Genomic DNA, 24,260 nt, shown 5'->3' on the forward strand with positions numbered 1-24,260 from the left:
ACAATTAAATCTTCAACCTACCTAAGCAAACTTAAGATGGCGTTAACGTTAGCTAACGGTAAAGACAAGCTACGGGTGAGCTCATGTTTTTACAGTGCACATGACACCAGAGGGCGTAGTGAAGGGGGCTTCATTTTGATATTAGCTGTTGGAGAATGCACGCAAGGTAAATTTAGCTGCCTATTTTTCTGTCAGATTTGGCGTTTAAATGCGCCGTTGTGTTTGGCGTCAGCGTTAGATCAGCTTGCATGAACTGGAATAACCTATTTTAAGAGAAGGGTCTAGTGGCTGCCTGAACCGAATAGATTATCCTTACCATATCCACCAGGTTGCTATTGTCTTGTAAACAAAGTGGCTAGCTAGCACAGTTAGCATCAGCTGTTGAATCGGTTTGAAATCTGGACCATGTTCACTGTGTCTGCTTAACATTATACCTGGCGATCGCACACATTGCTTTAACATTAGCACAACTGGATATCTGTCTTTTGTTTACTGCTGCACCTTAAGAAGAGGCTGTTCAATGGTCCGAGTCAAAAGAGGAATTCCAATTGAGCAAGCTGCTATACAAACTGAGGAATGTAGCTAGGTGCGGTAACGTTGCTTCAAATTTAGCCTTTCCTTTGTGGTAAGCTATTTAGCGTTACCTGTTATAAAGCTTTCAGGCAACAACACATGAATGAACCGCAGTTGCCTGATTTCTGTTCTTTAGGGTGTGTGACTTGCGTGTAACCGATAGTTTCATTTTCGCTCAATCCTGTAGTTACAGCTAGCTGTGAGTGTAGCCAGTCTGCATGTTTACATCAACTGGATTCCCAAGATGATGTCGCTGATAATAGACACACTGTTGTGATGAAGCATAATTACATAATAAAACGCATGTTTGCTGTGGCGACATTAACTAGTAGCAGATGTGTCTTTCCTCTGCAGCAGAGTGATGCATTTTCCTCCTGTTGGTCAGCCATTGTCAGCTGAGTGGCCTGACATGCTTATTATCAGGGTGCTTCGCCCTCTACTTAGGCTGCCGAGGCTTTTGCATTGTAGAGAGTGTTGTTGAGTGAGGCACCCGGTGAGCCTGCTAATTCCCTCGTTTATTTTCTTTGCAGGACAAGAAAGAAGTGTGAGAGGTAATCTTCCCAAGTCCCCTGGCTTGGACACACTGACTAGGCGTAGGTGTGTAAGGTGAATGTTTTAATGGATGCGCTTGACTGCATGCAGATTTAGGACCCTGGCCCGATGGAAAAGAGAGACAGGAAGCCGGGATATTTTGCCAGGTAAGGGACTCTGTGTGTTTGTTTGTTTTGAATGTGTGTCATTTGCATGTAATTCAGGTATTTTTCCTCCCACAGACACACACACAGCACTTCCAAGTACCCTCACTCTAGCATATGCTGACACACACACTAATAAATACAAAAATACATCAGCATTATAATCCACTAATTAATAAATATATATATATATATATATATATATATATATATATATATATATATATATATATATATTGCACCATACAAATATTTCATACAGATTACCATTCCTTATAGCCATGAGCAAAACACCATGTTTTTGTTTGTCTCTCTCATTAATCATTCTAATTGCTGAAGGAACAAATACTTGCTGAACATGGCTGTTCTTACACGATGCTCTGTAGTACAGCCTTGTAAAACAGTTGCAAAACAAAACGATCCACATTAAATTTGGACAGTTTCCATAAGAAAAAAACATTCCCAGTTGCTGTTTTTTTACCTTTGCAATGGCACATACGTCAAACTTTAGCTAGACATCAATCTCTATCCCTTAACTATCTGTAAGTGTTAACTCTTTTGAATGGGTTCATAGTAAACCTTGGTGAGTGGGATTTCTCAACTCTACTACGTCCAAAATTGATGACCATTTATTTAGTTTTAGTCACAGTGAGCTCAAGGAAATTGTCTAAACACCGTTTAGTGAAGTCCCCTACCTCTTCCTCAAAACCACCCAAGAATGAGTTATCAGGCTTTAGGAGCCCCACCAAGGCTGTATCATCTGCATACTTAAAAAAGGTGTAAGTGTAGACTGAAGCTCAACACTGAAGCTCAACACTTACTGTATATACAGTAGGGGTGGTGAAATTAATCATTGTATTATAATATAATATATATATAATATATAATAAATTTGAGGAGGTGGCGCGTCGTGATGCATCAGGATATCGAATCGTATCAAATCGTTGACAGGACAATCAAATTGAATAGTGAGACCAGTGAAGACACCCCTAGTATACAGTATAGGAGACAAAACGCAGCCCTGTGGGGCCCTGTATTGATAGACTTTAGGGGAGGAAATAGCTGTGTTCAATCTAACCTGCAGGGTACGATTCAGGAGAACATCATTACTTAAATTAATAATTAGAGTCTAGATATTAAGTATTTAAGTTCAATGAATGATGAGCATCGATTTGCGAGTTCTTTTATCCAAACAAACAGATATTATAATATAAATCTGTTGAAAGGAAGTGTTTTGGCTCCTGTGATATTTATATCTACAGTATGTCTCTCAGCCCAAGTATCACATGCTGGAGTCCAAAAATGTTTTCATGCATGTTGGAAATGACATTGTGGCTTTTATTGAATCATAGATCCATACTGTTAAGTGACCTGTCTGTCAGCAGATACAGCCTCCTGTCCGAATCATGCGTCAGAGTTTCTTGGCCCACGCCGATGATGTGGACTGTAAAATTGGATTTTGGCAGCATTGTGTAACCTGATAGCAGGAAGTGCGTGGAAAGAGGCTTATCACAGCTAAGGTGCATAGACTGACAAGAAATCTGCGGGTTATGAACAAAGATCAGCCCTTTCTTTCTGACGTCGAGATGAGACGTCAGAAAGAAAAGGCTCATCTTTGCCTGGCCGGTTTTAACATAAACAGTATATCATAGCGCCAAAAACATAAACATAACTTGTTAGTCTTGTTTAATGCCTAAATGTGAATTAAGGCTGAAGCGTACCCGAAACCGGAAAACAAGTTGATTTATGGATAAGCAGAAGTCGTCTGCTGAGTGTGCTGTTAATATCAGAGTTGTTGAGTGTGGGTTTGTGATAAATGATGTGAGGTAATGCAGTGTAGCCTAATGGGTATTATTCTTGATTATTATGCCTTAGGTTACTTGTTCAGGCTTTGCTGACAGCCTAGTACAAACCTGCCATTTGTCTTGGGTTTTATTGATTTGATTGGCTTATGTTGGAAATATTAATATATTATTTTGTAATGGTATCACATTTCAGTCACTCCCTAGTTATAAGGGAAGCAGTGCATTAGATTGCAATAGGATTGCAGGCTGTGAGCTGAGTCAGAGGTGGTGTTTTCCTGCAAAGGTGGCAGCTAGTGTGAGGGAGTAGCAACAGTGGAAAGGTGCAATATGAATACATCATGCAGACCTATATTTGCTGTAAAGACCTATAGCTATATTGTGCGGACAGCAAGTGAACGTGTCAGGAAGGAAAACCATCCTTATATCCCAACATAGCTACTGCTATAACATGTAGCTCTCATGCTAGTTGCGCCATATGCTGCCTCGCTTCCTGACGAATGGAGGAAAGGTCATTGTGCAACATACACATGCCAATAACAAGTACTAGCCCGTTTTTCATGTTTGATTGTTTTACAAAAGTGAAAGCCTTTACATGTAATCAGAATTGTTTGACACTAAATGAAAACAATACTCTCTAATGTTAATAAGTGAAAAATATATCAACAAACTGATCTAAATCAAGCAGTAACAAAACATAAAATAAATGCATGCACATACATCTGCAGCAAGTTTACTAAAGATTCAAAGGCACTGAACATACAGTAAGTACAATAAGACCAGGCATTAACAATAGCTGTACATTTTCTCAGAGCAGGCTGTGCACAAACACTTGTGCTTGATGCCACAAAAAGGCTCATGGCAACTCTAAAGGAGCTACAGAGATCCATGGCTGAGATAGAGAGACACTGCACATGAAGTTACGGTTGTCTTGGTGATTTCACTGGTCACAGCTTAATGGCTGTTGAGAAAACTTGCACGACATCCTGGCCGGTGTTTGCCAGAAGATATGTGGGACACTGTGTGAACTAAAGTGGGAAAATGTTCTATTTTCTGATGACACCAAAATTACTTTGTGGCTGTCGTATTAAATTATATTGTTGATGTAAGCCTACATGCACATAATGCACAATTTTCATCATGAAGCCTCGTGGTGCTAGCATCACACTTTGGGCATGCCTCTTTGCCGCAAGAACGTTTGGGGTAGATTGAGTATTGCAATACAGAAATTTCCTGAAGGAAAAGCTACTAGTCCACTAGAGAACTTATTTTCCAGCAAATCAACAGCAAACACAAACAGGAATTTGCCTAAAAACAACTAGGCTATATTAATGTTTTGGAGTCCAAGTTTATTGTTTATCGATTTTTCGGAATCTACACTAGTTGTTCCCATGGCAACATCTACTCTTCCTGGGATCCATTTTTAAATAAAATACATACAGTCAACAATGTTTGCACTTACATTTAATACAGTAAACAATAAAGTAACAACATCAACATTGCATCCGATAATAAGACTATATCAAAACTACACATATACCAAACATGAAAACAATTCGATTGACAGGTAAAACAAGAAATAAAAATAATCTCAGATCATGTAAACATCCATATTGCAAAAAAGAATCCAATGATTATTGCTACTATATGTGCCTATTGTCTTGAGGGCTGTGATTATTTATGTTATTAGTTATTTGGTGTGTGTTTTTTGTATTTTCATTTTTCACTTGATACTTACCATATTGGGCTTTCTCTGTCATTATGCCGGGAATGGATACACAGACTGAAGGTTAGAGGAGAGACAAGAAGGGCGCCAATCTTAAACTGATGGCTCGAGAGATACTCTGCCAAATGCCCCAGAGTGAAACAGACGGTTCTGTTGAGACTGTGCTGTAGACTCTTGAGTTCACTACAAGATGTGTGCTGCATCCGTTAATATGGGAGAGAGAGACCTCAGACTATGGGAGAGTCCTGAACTGTGTCTGTCTGCAGCCTTATCGACCCACTCTTGCCTTTCCATAAAGGCATTTTAACACTTAAAACGCTTCTCTTTTCGCTTTTTTTTTTATTCTTCCTTTGCCCGGGGCTTTGCAGGGCAACACTGCCCCTATCACTCAAAGCTTATGATAAATCAATTTGGTCTTTCTTAGCATACTCATATCCACACTTTAAGGTTTCAGCGGGGCTCATCTGGCTCGCACTATCCTTAAGTGCACCACTAACCCGTGGTTACACTGCACTGCAGTTTCCCCCCTTAATAAACCCCAACAGGGTCTCGAGATGCCATTACATAATTGCCCCCCTATCAATGATTAAACAGGGGGAAAGCAAAGTCTGTGAGGAAAATACAGCTGACGCAGCAAAGTAAAGAGAGAGAAAAGTTAAAGCTCAATGCAATACCTTTGAGCACAAAAGCAGAATCTGGACGACACGTCTGAATTTACAACAGAAGTTTTGATGACATTACAAACAAGCATGTGCTGCCGCTTGGAGTCAACTGCAACACTGATAAAAAAATAACAAGTTGATATTTTATTATGGAAAGGTCATCACCTTAGCATTAAAATGGGTCAACTATATGCCTGCTACATGTTCATACAAACTGTACATTGATCCCAACCAAGAAAGATTTGTCATGGTGTAAGTTTAACAAATGTGGTCAAATGGCCATTTACACTCCTGTGCTTTCTGGATTTTACTTCTATTAAATATATATGTCCATCTCCTCTGGTGTCCCATCAGGCTGAAGAGGCGGAGACAGCTCAAGCAGAGCCAGTCCGAGAAGAATGTGGCTGAGCAGAACCCGGGGATCATTTCCTGTCCAGACATCCCAAATGACAGCGACCCCAACAGGAAGAAAGACCTCCAGAGAATAACAGAAAAGCCAACTGCAGGCTCGGGTAAGACCTGTATCAAAAACTCCCAGAAGATTTGCAGTGTGTAAATACACAGACACCTCGAGAACTGGAGCTGCTCTGCTGAGACAACGTGGCGCAGAAAGACTTATCTTGTCCTACTTAGTATGATCAGACAGATTAGCTCCTCGTCATCTAGCTCAGCCTTTTACAGAGCAAACCCTCTGTTTCCTGAATGCAGGACTCTCCCATCTACAGAAGCTTTGTGACACTGCTGCGGAATTATAATTAAGTCAGAAATATTGTAGTCATAGTCCACTATTATGGCAATTAAAATCAACTTTGGTGTAATTTCTCCATTCAAAGCGGGTTTGAATGAAATTTTTTTTTTTGTTGCCCTCTGTAAATTTCCATTTTCAGATAAGCAATATGTCAACGAGTGGTATTAGTATTACTGTCAATGTTAATTATATTCTTCTGCTCTGTTATTTATTTGACTGATATGCAATACAAGGGCCCTCTGTGATGGAAACGGCCTCAGCAGTTTTAAACAGGAAGTTACATAACCTTTCATCCTGTACTGTTTTACAGTTGGCGTTTACATTTAAGGCGCTTTCCTCACAAAGTTTGAGAGTTGTTGCGAGGGTTAAATCCCAATAGAAATGCTATGATGCCTTTAAGTTCTGCTTAAAAATGACATAAAAACCTATTTATGACGGAAGCATCTTTGCCATTAATATGACTCTTCAATGTGAAAGAAAAAACTTTTTTCAGGGTTTTTGAGGATTTATTTCAAACATAGGAGAAAAATGCTGAAATACGCCAGGCATAATAATCAACTACATTGTATCGTTGGGCTATTGAACTCAGTGTGTACATTGACAATGACAAAAGTAAATGATTTTTGATGGTCAGTTTAGGCGAATTGTCTGAACAAATCTATAGCTTCATATTTGACTTAACAATAAACATAATCTAACTTGCATTTTGTCTTCAGTGTATACTACATTATGAGCATCATGCTATCATTAAAGCATAAATCATCACCAACTCCATATTGACAGTGGTAATGGACTTCAGTCATGCGTGCAGTGGGTCAGCCAGCTGTGTAAACTCTGCAGTATGTGTTTTAATAAGACCTCAACATTGTTACCTGACTGCAGCCCATCAACTCAAAATACGATGCTCTGCAGTGTAACAGACAAACATAACTCTTTAGGTTATATGCACTTTCAGCTAAAAGTCCATAGCCTGCAAGACTTCGTAGCACATCCACAGCCCAGTATAAATGCAATGAATAAGCGACAGTGTTCCCAGAAGTGACAGCACTTTTGTTTTTGATGCTCGGTACAGTCAAGAGTCTGGCTGTGTAATGCTTAGTCATGCTCTCTGTTTCCATGGAGGAGGCAGCAGTGTAATTTAGCATTCAGGGAGTGGTACGCTAATAGCTTCTGTGTTCTTGGCAAGAAGAAAATGTTGACTGTGGACCTTGTCTACTACAAGGGTCAGATTGTGCGTGAGTGTGTTTATGATAACTGCTTCAGCATGTGGGGGGGCAGTGTTTTAAGGCTGGATAATGATAGGGGACAAACAAGCACTGGTACTGACTCAAAAGGCAGTTAAGCACAGGATACTTAGAAGTCTTTGGTGGGGTATTTCTTTGCACCGCCCTCATCCAATGGGGTTTTCATTTTTACTGTTTATGGTAGAAACATACATACACATACATACATGATATATCTGTAGACCATGTATTCATTTCTTACAAGAATAATTGTTTTTTTTTATCAGTATGAGATTATTGTCCGTTTTTAATTGTCCTCAGTCTGCAAAAAAATGTTAAGTTAATTTTTTGAGCTTTTCACTTTATTAGATAGTGACAGTGGATAGACAGGAAAGGAGGGAGAGAGAGGGGATGACACGCAGCAGAGGGCCGCAGGTCGGATTTGAACCCGGGCCACTAGCCAAGGACTCAGCCTACATGGGGCGCACACTAGAGGTGTCTGCAAAAACCTTTTCTCATTTTCTGTTTCCCTTCTAGACGATGGCAGTGAAAGTAAGAATCAGTCAAAGAGGGAGAAGAAGAGGCCACCAGGGACAGTGGATTTCATCGTGAGTCAAACTAAGTGAAAACAAATCAAAATAACATTCTGACTTATTAACAGAAAAGTTATAGATTGTATTAGTTATAGATAGTATTTTCACCTGTGTGCTTTTATAAAAAATAAAAAAATGAGTTCATGTTCTTGTTACAGGTAGGACCTGATGACTCCCTCATCAGCATCGCACTCAAGTTCAACATCACCCCAAACAAACTGGTCCAGCTGAACAAGCTCTTCTCTCGCAGTGTCTACCCCGGTCAGGTGAGAACCTCGGCAGTAACACGAACCACTGCCTCACTTCCCTCATTATTCCTCCGACCGGCTAACCATCTGCTGTCCATCTTAATAAATACAGAAGCTGTTTGTCCCCGATGTGAGCCAGTCAGAAACTGACCTAAGGTCTCTGAGTTCCTCTGATCCCTCCTTTACAAATGGCGTATCAGAGAAAGCATCACATGTAAGTAGGAAGGAATTCATTATGTTGCTTAGATATACTTTATGTATATATTTTTTTCTCCTATGTCTACTAAATGTGTATTTGTGTTATTCTGATGTGTGTACATTTGTTTTCTTTGAGCTGCTGTAGCACAGGAATTTCCCCAGTGTGGGATTAATAAAGTCTATCTTATCTTAGAGTACATTGTGCAGTAGTTTACAGTAGCCATTTAGGAAACAAATGTGTTTAAAAAGGTTTTCTGTCTTCCACCAATTATGGTAGGAGTTAAGTTGTTGTTAATTAGATAATATAACAGCTTCTTTTGTGTGTTTTCAAGCTTTGTCCAAAATTGTCCATCTACACTGGCTCTCTAACTGTGAGGCAATTATGTTTAACCCTCTGAGGTCTAAGGGCATTTTCACATGTCTTCTTAAATTTACGTTTTAAGGGTATTTGCATTAAACTTATCCCCATGTGTTACATATCAAAATGTTCAGCTTTGCGTATAGGGACGCCCAATTTCTTTTCTAGAGCAACGTGTAGAGAGATAATTTGGCGCTAAAGCTGAAACGGTGATGTTAGCTTTTTGAAATTCCTCAAATCTTCTTTGAAAACAAACCTTAGCTTATGATGTGTTGTATGTTTAATTGTTTCGGTGAAATGAGTTTACCAAAGTCTTAGGTTATGTATATGATTAATCTTCCAGCATTTGACAGTCAAATGAAAAAGCTACTTTTGGACACTTTGAAAAGTGGGTAACAAATGTAAATGCTCTAGTGGCCTAAAATCTCTGAATCAGTAAAGGTGAAAGGATGAGAGCTGAAACCACACGGTGATTATACACTTCAAAACTAGCTGCACTAAACACATAACATTCAGGTCTCTGATCAGGTCCTCTTAACTTCCTTCAGGGCGGCATTTCAAACTGCATGTCAGCAAAGTCCCTCCGGCGTGAGCTCTCCCCAAACTCCGAGGACGAGAGCCCGGCAACGGTTAAATTCATCAAGATGAGCTGCAAATATTTCACCGATGGCATGGTAAGAAACCTTGAAAATGGATGCAGAAACACTTAGTTTCCTTAATTACTCTGGTAATATGAGATTAGATTTTTCCGACATTTTATATACTCAACAAAACAGTATCTATTAGCGGCTACCACTCTGGTATTTTGTATTTTGGTGTTTTCGATCCAGCTGTGGCGTTGTTGCCCCCCCCCTCCCGCTCACTGCCTGTGTTTTTTCATTGTTGCAGGGAGTGGTGGGAGGCGTGCTGATTGTCACCCCCAACAACATCATGTTTGACCCCCACAAGTCAGACCCCCTGGTGATCGAGCTCGGTTGCGAGGAGTACGGCCTGATCTGCCCCATGGAGGAGGTGGTCTCTGTGGCGCTGTATAACGACGTGTCGCGCATGAAGCTCAAAGATGCTCTGCCATCGTAAGAGCTCTGAACCGTCTCACTTTCCTAAATTTCCCTCTTTTGTAAAGGTTCTTCTTTCAGCCCTCAGCTCCGATTCCTCCTTTCTTCTTCCTCTTTCCAGTTTCCAGTTTTTCTTGTTCTTCTCAAGACTTAACCTGTACAAAAAGTCCTTTCGATTCACAGGACTTTTCACGTTTGCCTCTTTAACACATCCTTTTTTTATCAAGTACCTTTTGTTTCCACTGGATCTTGTCTAGCAGTGGGTTTATAAGACTCTCAGATTCCAGTTTTTGATTTGTTCTTCATTGATCTTTTTTTAAATTTTTGATTAATTTGCTGTTTCACATCACATGAGTTATTTTGTTTTGTCATTTTGGTCATTTATAATTTCTGTTTGGACCTTTTTTTTCTTTTTTCTCTTTTCATTTTCATCCTGGTTTGCGGTGCGGTATGTGTGATGCCCCGTGACCCCACAGAGACCTACCCCAGGATTTGTGTCCTGTGTACAGGCCTGGCGAGTGGGAGCAACTGCCGTCAGAGCGAGATCTAAACCCTTTCAGCCGCTATGAAGCTCTTGATCCAAAGCGACCAATCGTCTTGGACGACATGGAATCAACCCTCTCAGAAACCGGTAACCTCATCATGTCATCCAATGTCGACTGTAAATGGTCCTTTTTCTTAATCTTAGCAGTGAATGAAATCACTCCTAAATGGTGGTAACTCTGGGTTATGACTTTTTAGTCTTATCTGTTTTACTCTCTACAACCAGCAACTATTTGGGGGTGTTTTTTGATGGGTTTTTTTATGAATTAAAGTATCTAGTGAATTTTCAAATTCAGCTCACTGACCAAATTTGTAGTTATTTATTTCTCTTTAGACTCTTGAGCATCCACATTTGCCTTTTGCATAAGTTAAAATGTATTTTTCATATCAATTTACTGACAATTGAGGCTTAATCTTCAACAAGCTAAAACTTATTGATGCTGAGTCCAGCTTCTCAGATGTGAATATTTTTTTTTTTGTCTTCTGTGATAGATAGGAAACTGAGTGAACTCTGGGTTTCGACTGTCGGTAGAGTAATTGTGATGGCCGTTGATTGTACAAACCAAATAATTAATCCATAAACGTGATTTGAAATGAAAATGTATTAGTAGTCTTTTAAAAAAAACTGTCTTATCTTAATACCAGCGAGCACAGAGGGCGAGCAGACAGAGAAATCTCCGTCAGACGAAGGCTTCACAGAGTTGGAGCCAACTGTCAACGGGAGCATTGAAGAGGCAGAGGAGATGTCCAAAACACTCAGCACTGTCAGCAGGGACCAACAGGAACTCGGACCCAGCCGCCCAGGCCGGGCAGACTTTCAGGACAAGTCGATTCTTGGTCAAACTAAAGTAAAGCTGGATGATGAAGAGGATGAGGGCGTAGCTCAGAACAACTCTATTGAGGATAGAGAGTCAATACAATTCTCTTCAGAGACTAAAAAACAGGGTGACTCGTGTCGTAAACCAACAAACCAAGAGGAAACCAAAGATATCACACCTAAAGGGACCGGAGAGCTGCTAAATGGTGCACACGCACATTATAAAATAATCGGCGCACCAGTGGACCAAAACAGGGAATTGAGTCTGAAGGAGGCATCCGAGGTTCGTGGGGACTCGAGTCCTAAGAGACAAAGCCCAGACAGACCAGCAGGTGGGGCTGAACTCAGTGAGGAGGAGACGCGGAAGAAAAACTATGAGGCAGAAGTGAAGTCATGGCTGCTGGAGAGGGTGCAGGCTCCAATAGAAGGTAGGAATTATAAACTAGATATTAAACCCATAGGTAGATTGTCACAATTATTGTAGCTATTGGTCATTTTACATTTTAAATATTGAAAAATGTACTCTCCCTGAAGTGTCCCCAGATGTTCTCTTTGGATTTCTTAAAGCTCCTTTGTGTAGAATATCAACATTTCAGACTTTGGCGACTCCAGGTGTGGCGCTGATGGAGGCTACAATAAAATGAAACTAATCAAAATCTCTTTCTCTGTTTTTAAAAATGTTCCCATTCTCTATAGACATGCTTTCTTCATCCGAGGAGAAGAGTAAAATCCCTCCCATGTTCCTGTGCTTCAAAGTGGGAAAGCCAATGAGGAAGTCCTTTGCCACCGGGATGACCTCTAGTCCCGCCTACTCATTTGGGGGCCGGGGCAAACAGCCAGAGTACTGGTTTGCTGTGCCACAAGAAAGGTGAGACACCGATAGATGATCCATGACCCTTGTCTTGAACTACAATATGTGTAAGCTAGCAGTGTGCTTTTAATCAATTCAATATACTGTGTGTGTGTGTGTGTGTGTGTGTGTGTGTGTGTGTGTGTGTGTGTGTGTGTTCCAGGGTGGACCATCTGTACGCATTTTTCGTCCAGTGGTCTCCGCATGTGTACGGGAAGGAGGCTCGGGAGCAGGGCTTTGTTGTGGTGGAGAAAGATGAGCTGGACATGATAGACAACTTCTTCAGTGACCCTGCATCTTGCAGCTGGGAGGTAAGCTCAGTGGAAAAGCAGACAACACACTCACTTCCTTCTATTTACATCACAGAATGAACACTATAATAGTGTGTTCGCTTACAATTCTAATACAGTCATAAACAATAATGCCATGTTTTTTTTGCACTTGGCACTTTGACGTTTTGAAATGAACTTCATTTATGACTGACTGATTTCTCTTTATTGTTGACTTGCTCATTACGCTTGTTTCGTTATAAGATCATCACCATTGACGAGGCGAAGCGTAGGCAGAGTTTCAGCAGCTGTGACGGAGAATTGCCAGTGGATGCACTGCCCATGCTCAGTGATGCTAGTGATGTGCTGCAGGACACACACATTGAGAAGGTCATTTTTCATTTTAACCTGTTTCTTGCCTCTGGGCTGCGAACCGCATAAAATAATCCAGTTGCAGACAAGAAAACTTTGAGAAAGAAATATGCAGCAGACTAATCAGTACGCACCACAATCTGACAATGTGTTCGCCCTCCAGCTTGCCTGTCGCTTGCCAGCGCGTGTGCAGATTTACCCCTGGAGACTGGCCTACAGCACTGTGAAACATGGGACCAGCCTGAAGACTCTGTACAGGAGCCTGGCAGACGTGGACAGTCCTGTGTTGCTGGTCATTAAAGATATGGATAACCAGGTAGATAACTGTCTAAAGGAATGTACTGTATGTAAATGAATGGGGTTAAACCTATTTATTACCTCTACCAAGGAGGTTGTGTTGTCAGCTCGGTTTGTTGGTTTGTTTGTTTGTTTGTTTGTTTGACTGTCGGCAGAATTAGGGAAAATCTTCCGCCCGACTTTCATGACACTTAATGGAAGGGTGAAGCATTGGCCATGAAAGAACCCATTACATTTTGGAGCGGATCCAAATCACGGGGCGGATACACCAGGGTGGATTTTTACTTTCGTTAACATTGCGAGATAAGGCATTTGTGCTGCATTCATGCGGTGTCGGAATAATCGGACACATTTGTTTCAGATGATATTTCATGGCTCATCTGATCCATTTCCTTTGCTTGCTTGCTTTGCAGCGTCCATGTTGTTTCCAAATTGTGTAGTTGGAGTCTTTCTTATATTACACAGGATTAAAATTTACATGAAAATTAAAATGTCTGTGGGTGTTTCCCACTTCAGGGGTTGAATCCTTACTTTATTAGCACATTTTCTTTTGAATGCTGTCAAGGCAGCATTATTTATCCATGCACATCCTCAACCCAGTCATGAGGAGCAACATAATTGTTTTTTTTGTTTTTGTTTTTTTACATTTGGAGTTTTTAGCAGTTAGTTTATGGCCCCTGTGTGTATGATTTAAAAAAAAAAAAAAAAAAAGAAAACACTTATGTTTCAGGCTAATTTAAATGTCCCTACAGCCATACAACTTCACATGAGGGTTTTAACTACTAGTTCAAACAGTTCAAGCCTGTTTATCATTATTATTTGTTCCAAGTTTTTTCATCCTCCAACTGATTCTGACTCTCATCACAGATATTTGGGGCTTTCTCGACTCATCCCTTCAAAGTGAGCGAACACTGCTACGGCACAGGAGAGACATTCCTCTACAGCTTCTGTCCTGAGATCAAGGTTTGTATAAAGTTCATTTAAGAACTCAGTTTGGGTATTTAGTTTTATTCCACGAATGGCAATTTCAGACATTGTTTGCTGTCGATTTTTTCAGGTGTACCGCTGGACGGGGGAGAATTCTTACTTTGTGAAGGGCAATACTGATTCTCTGCAGATGGGAGGAGGAGGGTAAGTAGCAACTGACTAGCTAGTTTAATGTGTTTTTCTGTGACCAAGCACAAATGTATATCAACAGTCTAAACCCATTGTTTGCCATGATGTGGTTTTGATTTGGTTTGGTTTATTGGTTTGCACACATTCATACAAACAGTATACAGCATAAATCACAACATATGTCTTTCACATGGAAAGACAAAGAGTGTGTGCTGGAGAGGTCAGAAACCCATGGGAGGCTTAAAGTGAAACCTCACCAGGTCACTAAAACTTAATTTACAATACAAACAAAAAGTAGGACATAAAATAACTACAACTAAAATCAATATGGCGAAAATGGAATGACAAAAATAATTACAGGCTTAAACTCAATTTGGTGTAGATTAAAAAAAAACAAGGACAATAAAAGAATTAAAATATCAAAAAGGTAGGAGATTTAGATAATAAAAGACAAGTAAAGCCAAGTAAATAATTTCAATACTTGCCAGTCAGGAGGCTAGATAGCCACTGAGCACAATTTCTCTTAAGTTTTCTTCTGTAGGGCGCCCGGGTAGCTCACCTGGTAGAGTAGGGGCCCACATATAGAGGTTTACTCCTTGACGCAGGTGCCGTGGGTTCGACTAAAACCTGTGGCCCTTTGCTGCATGTAATTCCCCCTCTCTCTCCCCTTTCATGTCTTCAGCTGTCCTATAGATAAATGCCTAAAAAAAATATAGTTTACTTTTGTATACAGGTAAGTAGGATGAGCTGCATAACATCATAATGTCCACCTTTTTTTCTAACTCTCTGCCCTCTCTTCTCTTCAGTGGTCAGCTGGGTCTGTGGCTGGACGCTGAGCTGTACCGAGGCACCACCACCAAATGTGCCACCTTCAACAACCAGCCGCTCTCCGCCCAGCAGGACTTCAACATCCACAGTGTGGAGGTCTGGACCTTCGAGTAGCCCCACCTGTTTCGAGCTACAACTACATTCACTCTCCGCTCCAAACCTTCATACACCCCCAAGTCTATTACGCACTTGTATACTTGGAGGCAAACCTAGCTATCCCACAATGACACTAAATGTTCTGTGAGAGAAGCCTGTGCAGTTGTGACTGGAAACAGTCTTCTGTAGCCTTGTTTTTGAGGTGGGTTTGACCTGCAGGTAGGTTGGCCAGTTCATGTCTGGATCCTCTGCACTTCAAAGGTGGAAGTGTGAAAAAATTGCTCTCAATTCATTGGCTGCCTTAGACATCTGTCAACGCCTCCAGCTTTCCCAGCATGCAGACTGCCTTACCACCATAAGCATATGAGGAGAGAGAGAATAGGAAGGCTGCTGATGTTACTGTTGGGGTTATTCTATAATATATACATATACATATTTCAAGTGTGTATGGAAGAACAAGGTATCCCATAATGCTGTTGGTTAATTTGTGCAAAGATAATGATGAATTAGTTGATTTGGGAATGTACAGGATAATGTGCTGATGACTTTTGGAATCTTTCTTTTTTTTTTAACGATTCAATGAATTTCAAACTGAAAGGAAGATTATTTTTTTTGATCCTCCACCATTAAATGAATTTTCACAGCAGAAAATGTTGTAATTGTTTACAATGGAAGAGTTGCACTTCCTCTGAAGGCCATCTTGTTCTTATTTTTTTAGTTTTAGATGAACTGAATGAGATCGTTCCATTGCATTTCCTCACAACTACGTATGTTTTAATTCCCCCGTACAATCCAAAACAAGTGGTAAAGCCAGGTTTGCAATGACCAAATATGTTTTATTTTAATTTCACATTTGTTGTGAGCTCATCATATTTTATTTTATGTTTTAGATGTTTTATTTTTACATTCTGTTTTTCACAAAGAATGCTCAGTTGTATTATTTTTTTTTTTTAAATGGTTGTACTTAAATGTTTCTGATTGGACCCAACAAGCACTAGAACTGACTGGCTGTCAGTATTGAATTCATATCTCACATCGATCGATTTGATCTCTTTGATTATCATTTGTCGTTCTTGTTTAGAGAGCCAGTAGAAGTTTAACATGATGTCACTTTGCACTACAGGAGAGTCAGTGCTGTGTTTTGTAATTACGCATTTCTTCAATGTAAAATTGTTACTGGATGCTAGTTGATCACCACTACAAGAGGGAGGCTTCCTGTCCAACCACAGGTCAGCATCTGCTTTACTTAAAAATGGAAAAGGGACAGTCTGGGGTTTTTTTTGCAGTCTGGTATGCCACTAACTAAAAAATTCAGATCTACTAACACGGAAAAGAAACAATCATTTATATCCTGTGTATCCAACACAGGCTTATAGTGCATGAATATGCGATACTGCAAATGTCTGACATCACTGTTCTGATACCTGCCATACTATTCACTAATGTCAGTTATCGCTTCATGTGAAAATGAGCTTTGTTGTCATGTGTTGTAACTGTGAATGCTCCCTGAGTATTATTTCTCGTGAATCCAAAACTGCTGTGATATCACTGAGGATCTATTTATTGTGTTGTTATTGCAACCACATTTAAACCTAAATAAATATTAAATATATCTGGGTATGTTTTTTTGTGCATTTTTTTAAATTTCCACATTCATTTTTCAGTTTAAGCCCTTCGGTGGGATTTCATGTCCAGATTATATTTATATAATTGCTTTTATTGAACATTAGCGCTGGCCTAATTGTGTCTTGTTATTATTGTAGGACTCGTAAAAGAAGGCTGTAATTTACAAATTACGGTAAGACACCTTGACGTAATAGAAGGAACAAGAACTAGAGAAAGAAAAAAAAAAACAGGTGGAGTGACACCTCTTTGTTCATTTTCGGTGCAGCTAGTCTTCACTAAAGATGAACAAAGAGGTGTCACTCCACCTCTGTTTTTAGGCACCACAGTTTAATTTGTTAGACCTTAAATGTCTGTCCATATCTCATATTGAACTTAATCGTAGGGAAATTTGTGTGGGCCGACCCTTTAAACCATTTTTGCCTTACATGTCAATATATCCTGACTGTTACATTTCATTATTTTATATTTATTTCATTACATTTCTTCCTCTATAATAGAATTTAAACATTGTATATTTATGTTTGAAAGGCCTGTTAAAGATGCCAATTGTGTGCCTACAGTGTTTGTTGTGAGGATTTAGGAAAAAAAAGATTGAGTAATAATCTCTCTTCGCAAACATAGACGATCTTCGACACGCGTACAGCCTATCAGAGACGTTTACCAGCAGCGAGTTGAGGAGGAAACAGCTGAGACATTTCAAGACATTAAAGGAAATGTTATGGGAAATATGGCGAGAAACAAATCAGAAACTTGTATTTTCTGCTTGATAGCCAACGACCAAGACAAAGAAACTGAAGTCATTAAAAAGGTAAGATCCTTTTAAACAACGTTGTCCAACTAAATTGCTAGCATACATTATAATGTTATTACATCTTCATGTGGGTTACATAAGGAGGTCGTATTTTACCTCTTATTGAATACAATCAAACAATAAAATAGTAACGTTTTCACAAAAGGTTTAATATCTTGATTTTACTGTAGCTTTTAGCCACATTTCGTGTCTTTTATTATAGTCGATGCAGTGTTTATTTAGGTTTTATAGGCCACAGAGTTATGTAGCCTACAAAATGATAAAGATGTGATAATCAATTATGGACTTTTACAGTAGACTACAAATCAAGGTGTGATCTATGTGGCAGCTAGATAAACTTGTCAAAGTTCCTTAAAAATCCTAAAATGTAAATGATGAGACTAGGTGTGCTACACTCTTCCTCCTAGGGGCAATTGTATTCCCACACAGTAAGAGGAAATGCCTTTATGCACAAAACATGGGAAGCAGACCCACTATTTCCTACTACACACAACTGTTACAGATTGAATAGCCGTATACACATGAGTTATAATAATACTGCCTTCACTGGCCTAAAGGTCAAGTGTTTGATCTCTATATTTCCATCCCCTCCAACAGAACAAGGAGCTGGTGTGTTTTAGAGACATTGACCCTGCTGCTCCTCACCATTACCTGGTTGTACCCATACAGCACATACAGAGCTGCCTCTCACTGCACAGCGGACACATCGGCCTCGGTCAGTTACAGTGGAGAACTACAAACTAGTATAAGTGTTATGGTTTCGGTATTTTGCTTTGTTTTCCGTTCTAATTTGGATCTGGTATTTTGGTTCTATGTCTTGTCTCCTTGTGATTGTGTAATTTATGGTCTTGTTTTGTATTATGTTCTGTTTCCTGTTTTATTGTGATAGTCTGGTTTTCTGTGCTGTCTTGTCTAGTTTTACTTCCTGTGTTTTCCCACCCTTGTGATTGCCTGATGTTTCTCACCTGTTTCCCAGCCCTTGTGTCACCTGCCTCTTGTTACCTTGTTACCCTGTTTATTTAGTCTTTGTCTTCCCCCTGTCCTGTGTCAGATCATTTTGTGTTTGTTCCTGCCAGTTTGTTCGTTCCCGTTAGTATTCCCTGTGGTCTCTGTGTTCGGGTTTTGGATATCCTGTTCTCTGGTCCTCCACTTTTGTCTTTGACTCTTTTGTATGAACTTTGTTTTCTGTTAAATAAACCTTAAAGCAACAAAACGTCAGCCTGCTCTCTGCATTTAGGTCCTCTAATTCCCTGCACTACAACAATAAGTACTACAAATACCACGGAACCACTTATTGAGCTGCTACGGCTGCTGTTGCTACTTACAATACTAACTGCTTACAGTTCCTACAACTACTGTTGCTAATACTCTTACTACTACTACTACTACTACTACACCTTTATAACTACCTACAGTAGGATACCTTATATTACTAGAGATAGCACTGCTGCTGAATCTACTACAACACTGCTACTGCTACAAACTAATACACATCTACATAAACAATAACACTCATTAGTTTTCCTTCTTCAAATGCTTCAGTTTAATAAGGTGATGTTTAAGCTACCTCATGCTGTCAGTAAGTTTTATTAAGCCGGATCTTTACAAAGAAATAACTTAATCTTCTTGTATCCAACAGTTAAAAGGATGGCTGAAATGGGGAAAACTGTACTCCACGACCAAGGGGTCACTGATATGAAGGACATAAGGTAGATTAGGGCAGGTTTTGTGTGTGTGTGTGTGTGTGTGTGTGTGTGTGTGTGTGTGTGTGTGTGTGTGTGTGTGTGTGTGTGTGTGTTTGTTTGTGTGGTGTTTGTGTTTTTCTTGATCTTTAAAGCTACATTGTGTAAGAATTTCTCCCATCTAGCAGTGAAATTGTATATGACAGCCAACTGAATATTACTTTCTAGCCCCCCCCATTCCGAGCGCATTTTAACTAGGGTGACCAGACGTCCCCGGTTTCGGTGACCTGTCCCCGGCTGGAGCTGTCCCCGGAAATGTCCCCAGTTTTCACTGTGACTGACAGACCCAAAATTGGAATGAAATAGTCGTGCACCCTACACGCACAGGCTCAAGACAGCCAGAGCAAGCCTCAGAGCTCAGAGATGTTCTAGAATGCCCATTTTACAATGCTAAAATTACTGTTTATTTACATGGAGTCTGGTGGGTTTAGCGAACGCAAAAGGATCTTACTCTTTAACAGAAAGGTCGACCTCCTTAGAAATACTTTCCATAATGTTGTCAGACACTTAGAATATTAATCTGAGCCTGTCAGTGGCAAAACAGGCACTTTTATGAACGTAAAGCTGTACAATTGACGTCCTATTAACTTACATTGTAGCTTGTTTCGCCGTTGCCGACTGCAGTGATCTCGTTTAATACTGGACCAATGTCAAAGGAAAATATTTCCTCTGATACTCAGTGAGCTGTTGCAGAAACAAGCCCAGTGTGAAGCAATAAAGCAAAAGCTGTCAGATAAATGTAGTGCAGTACACATTACAACATTTCCCTCTGAGGTGTGGTGGAGTACAAGTATGAAATAGCAGCAAGGGCGATTCTAGGATCAGACCTTTAGGGGGGCTCAGACCCTAATGAGAATGTGACACGGATATAGCGCATGCAAAAGTGTTAACCCCATTGCTGTGACAAATTGCAAGAAAATTAACATTGAACTTACATGAAATGTTATCATATTTGCATTCTGCATAAATCTCTGCACACCCATTACTCTGTGAAATATCTCACAAACTCTTCACTCAACACATGTATCAGTACAACAAGTGGTCCCTGAGTAATCCGGTTTTGAAATTGCAACAAAATTTCTACATGGTCTACAACTTTATAATGTATTCTCATGTAAACTATTTATGTCAGCACAGATATTTTTTATAAATTGCTTAGCCAGTGTATTCCACCATAATGGTTATTATATTGCCAGATTCCAGACAATCCCACTTACTTATATGTATCCCACTTACAAATATGAATATATATTTCTACTGGTTTGCTTCCTAGTGACATTAATGCAAAAATATGAAGAAAAAAACTATTCCACCTGTGTGTACATGGTTAAAATTCTGAGGTGCAAAATAGCTCAGGCTACAGCACAAATATTCCCATCCATAGATATATGAATAATCTAGTCTAACCTCTGAATTTCTTTTCAAAGTGCACCAGATTGATGCATTTAAACGTTAAAATACACAAAATTTTCTTACAGGGGAGCATGCCCATGGACCCCCCCTAGGGGAGCTTGTGCCCCAGTGCAGCTCTAGGTCTAGTGACGCCCCTGGGGCAGTGTCCCGTTTTAAGTTTACAAAGATAAAAAAATTACCTGTTTTGGAGGTATTTACGCTTCTGAGCTGAAAATGTTCCCGGATTTTGTCTCAGAAATCTGGTCACCTTAATTTTAACTCCTACGGTGGCCGTATTATTCCAAGAAGTATGACTTCGTCTGTGAGTGTTCCTTCCAGTGTAATAATAGTTTTACGTTATTTTGGTACCATTTCATTGCTAATATCAGCTATCAGGTTCCCAAACATATGCAAGCTAATGTTAGTAAAGTTCAGTGCTTTCGTTATTCTGTATATTGTTCGAGATTAATAGTGTAAGGCAATGTTTACAGCGTAGGAGAGAAGCAACGGAGGTTTGTGTTTTTAATATATTTCTCTGAGCAGTATGAACAATGTCAATGAAACCGAAATTAGCTCTTAGTATCTCCATCGTTTACACGCAGCTGTTCTAGCTGTAGCTAGTCTGTGTTACAACTGCACATGACGTGAGTTGTCTGCCAGGGAAATCACGACACATATGATTACGTTTATGTTACGAGGTAGTGAAGGATTTAATTTGACCAGTTCTGGTCTGGCCCCAAAGGCCAGAGCCTCTCTGACTCCAATTTGGTCACCTCAAAGACTGCTCCTTTAAGTTCTGTGTTCGTTGAATGGTAGACCAGAAAATCAATACACAGGATTCGTTCAGTTAGTCTATAACAAATTTTAGTAAATGATATTGCAAGCAAAATACAACTTATGCATAAGGATCAGAATTCCTTCAAGACTAGCTCACCCTATCACCAACACAGTCTCTCCAGAGTCTGACCCGGGACCTCTCTCTGCCCTACTCTCTTATCCTCTTCAGGTTCCTCCTCCATGAAACTGGTCCTGGCATCCTGTTCCCGTCCGTGATATCGCGCAAGGCCATCGCAAGGCCTTCACAACTTCTACTTTCTACTTCGTTGCTAGGCAACTGAACCACATTGGACATCTTGACCCTGTGTGTCATACATCATAACTTCCTCTTGCTCCAACATGTTTTCATCAGACAAAGACTCTCCTGTGAAACAGTACACCTTACACAATAGCCTACTTCAGTTTTATGACACACAGGGTCAAGAGACCACTAACTATGACACTTCTGAGTAAAAGACACATCTAAATGGTATAATATTCCTTCAGCAGACAATCCTTTTTCATCATCGACGTGAGGAGAATGTCGTTTTAGCGTTATGCACAACCATGCTATAGTTAGCCAAGCAACTATAAAACTTAGAATTTACACAAATAGGCAGAATTACCTTTTGAGAAGAAAACAGGCAACTTGGCGTCCCTTTTTACTATCCTTGCTCCTTATGAGTTCTTTCCATCTTGGAGAAGCCACTCCAATATTAACTTTGGTCTTGTTGCTTTGCCTGTCGCGTTGTTGTTTTAATTCTCTTTTTAACTCCCTTGGTGACTCCGTTACACGTCCTAGAGAATAGGCGTGATACTCCATCTTCAACAGGCTTTCAAATCTGTCGGGAGTCGCGAGTAATCTTCTCCCCCTCCCTCCCTGGCATTCGTCACAGTGCCACTGAGTGTAAAAGCGCGAAAGGCGGAGGTCCCTCTTTGGCTAATGTATTTTAAAGATGGAGGCGCAACATGGCGGCCGTCATTCGAGCGACTCGCTCGTATGTATTCTGAATGATTCTAAATGGCAGATTCAACGCGTACGAGAATACTTTGATTAGTTGGTGGAAGTAATTACACATGAATGAACATATTTGTGAAAGAACAAAGGGGTTTTTGCTAAGAATCAACTCAAAAAATTACACAATGGAGCTTTAATGAACGAATGAAAAGTTTAAAGGAATAGTTCAACATTTTGGGAAATGATTCGGTGGAGAGTTAGATGAGAAGATCAATGTAGTGATTTCAGTCTTCTTATCTCCACCAGAAAGCGAATAAGCGTACTTCCTAAATTGTCAAACTTTTGCGTTAAAGTAATGGAAAAAGTATAATTGTTTGGAATGTGTATGATGCACCTTTAAGCTAAAAACTAACAGAAAGTGAGAATACACACTCAAAGGTTGTTATTTGCTGAAGTGTTTCATTCCCTATGGAATTTTCTAAAACTGTACTTTGACTTGTTTGTCAGTGTGCTGCTGATCATTTCATTGATGTGTTTTTCTCCGCAGGCTTGGGTTCCACCAACCTCCCTTCACTTCAGTGGATCACCTCCACCTGCATGTGCTCGCCCCCTCCAACCAAATCTCTGAGTACATGCAGTATAAGTTCATTCCAAGGACCAACAGATTTGTTACTGTGAGTGTCGAGGACTAGAAATCCCCCCTTCCACTTTCCTTACTCCTTTTCTGATTTATTCTCTTCTACTAAGAAAATTACAGTCATCCAATGGCCGTGAAATGACTGTTTTCTATAGTGATCTATAAATGTGCACTTACTGGTTATTTTGTTGCTTTCAAGTTACTGTGAATCAGACAAATGGCTCAACATCAGATGTAAATGTAGATACTGAAACACAGCATATAGTGACTTTCTCCTTTTATCGGGACAATGTGTTTGCCCTTTCTCTTTACAGGAAGAATGTCTCCAGAAGTGTCTAAAGGATAATGCTCCACCAGTCATCTCAGAGGAGTCTTTGAACCAGAATGAGCCACGTGGAAAGGATGCTTTGTGTTTCCCATGTTGGAACACTACAGCAATGGCAGCATTATAAACTGTCAAGAACCTTATCTGGAAACTGAGACAGGACAGTACATGAGATAACGAAGCAGTACTGAACTACACTAAGTGTCTCTGAAAAATGCTTCCCGGGGACAAATGAAGTGTTTTGAACTGCATTGATAAATCAATTAATTTTGAAAGGAAAGCCATAGCATTGAGATGTCACTGTAGACTGTCTGAATGTGCAGCAAACAGTTCACACTTATAAACAGGTGCATGTACTGTTTGTTGTAGGCTTTGTGTGTATGAATGTATACTCATTGACAAAGTGTGAAATGAATTCTACTTTTATGGTTAGTGATATAAGAAAACAATGGATGGACTCAATCGAACACCATGGATCCGTGTATAAGAGTTTCTGGTTGTTACAAAAGACATCCTGGAAGGTGTTCAAACACACGTTTCTCTAGGCTACTTAAATCCAAATTTACTTAAGTATTTCATTTGACGTTACTTTTTACCTCTACTCCAGATTTGGTTAATAAATTGAGTTACTAGTTACTTTGTAAATTCTGATTCTTTATACAAACTATCAATAAATAAAATATGATAAAGTATATTAGTATAGTACAGCTGTAAATGTACTTCATCTCAATTTCTGATAAAAATGTCCTAACTGTATTGTTTGCTATCACTGATATCCCTTTCCCATGTATTTAACTCTTCTCTATGAATATTATGCAAGAGTTAAACTCCCATTATGCACGTGTGTGTGTGTGTGTGTGTGTGTGTGTGTGTGTGTGTGTGTG

General features: G+C 39.8%; 2 protein-coding genes across 5 annotated transcripts; both read left to right on the forward strand.

Annotated features, from left to right (window-relative positions):
• Positions 1 to 35: 35 nt before the first annotated feature.
• Positions 36 to 16,686, forward strand: LOC116066203 (nuclear receptor coactivator 7). 4 transcript variants are annotated; one of them, XM_035995448.1, is made up of 17 exons: positions 36 to 166; positions 1,104 to 1,271; positions 5,813 to 5,970; positions 7,967 to 8,037; positions 8,181 to 8,288; positions 8,383 to 8,484; positions 9,375 to 9,500; positions 9,715 to 9,899; positions 10,358 to 10,512; positions 11,070 to 11,669; positions 11,938 to 12,109; positions 12,255 to 12,402; positions 12,625 to 12,750; positions 12,896 to 13,048; positions 13,897 to 13,992; positions 14,087 to 14,160; positions 14,952 to 16,686. In XM_035995448.1, the coding sequence occupies exons 2-17, from the start codon at positions 1,234 to 1,236 to the stop codon at positions 15,085 to 15,087; spliced, it is 2,448 nt and encodes an 815-aa protein (XP_035851341.1). In that variant the 5' UTR covers positions 36 to 166; positions 1,104 to 1,233; the 3' UTR covers positions 15,088 to 16,686. The 4 variants fall into 4 exon arrangements, with proteins under 4 accessions (XP_035851341.1, XP_035851343.1, XP_035851342.1 ...); XM_035995450.1 differs by having other exon boundaries at positions 10,391 to 10,512; XM_035995449.1 differs by lacking the exon at positions 36 to 166 and adding an exon at positions 254 to 625.
• A 634-nt stretch (positions 16,687 to 17,320) lies between these two features.
• LOC116066011 (histidine triad nucleotide-binding protein 3-like) lies at positions 17,321 to 24,068 on the forward strand. The gene is made up of 5 exons (XM_031321730.2): positions 17,321 to 17,503; positions 18,104 to 18,221; positions 19,146 to 19,215; positions 22,962 to 23,088; positions 23,366 to 24,068. Exons 1-5 carry the CDS (start codon positions 17,414 to 17,416, stop codon positions 23,501 to 23,503), a joined length of 543 nt encoding a protein of 180 aa, XP_031177590.1. The 5' UTR covers positions 17,321 to 17,413; the 3' UTR covers positions 23,504 to 24,068.
• Positions 24,069 to 24,260: the final 192 nt, after the last annotated feature.

The sequence above is a fragment of the Sander lucioperca genome, chromosome 19, assembly GCF_008315115.2.
Source record: "Sander lucioperca isolate FBNREF2018 chromosome 19, SLUC_FBN_1.2, whole genome shotgun sequence".
In the NCBI taxonomy this organism is placed as follows: Eukaryota; Metazoa; Chordata; class Actinopteri; order Perciformes; family Percidae; genus Sander; species Sander lucioperca.

Coding starts and splice junctions, on each gene's coding strand:
- LOC116066203 (XM_035995448.1), top strand. CDS start 1,234: ATGGAAAAGAGAGACAGGAAGCCGGGATATTTTGCCAG. Junction 9,900..10,357: donor CTCAAAGATGCTCTGCCATC/GTAAGAGCTCTG, acceptor GTGACCCCACAG/AGACCTACCCCAGGATTTGT. Junction 12,751..12,895: donor AGGACACACACATTGAGAAG/GTCATTTTTCAT, acceptor TTCGCCCTCCAG/CTTGCCTGTCGCTTGCCAGC.
- LOC116066011 (XM_031321730.2), top strand. CDS start 17,414: ATGGGAAATATGGCGAGAAACAAATCAGAAACTTGTATTTTCTGCTTG. Junction 17,504..18,103: donor AAACTGAAGTCATTAAAAAG/GTAAGATCCTTT, acceptor CCCCTCCAACAG/AACAAGGAGCTGGTGTGTTT. Junction 19,216..22,961: donor ACTGATATGAAGGACATAAG/GTAGATTAGGGC, acceptor TTTTCTCCGCAG/GCTTGGGTTCCACCAACCTC.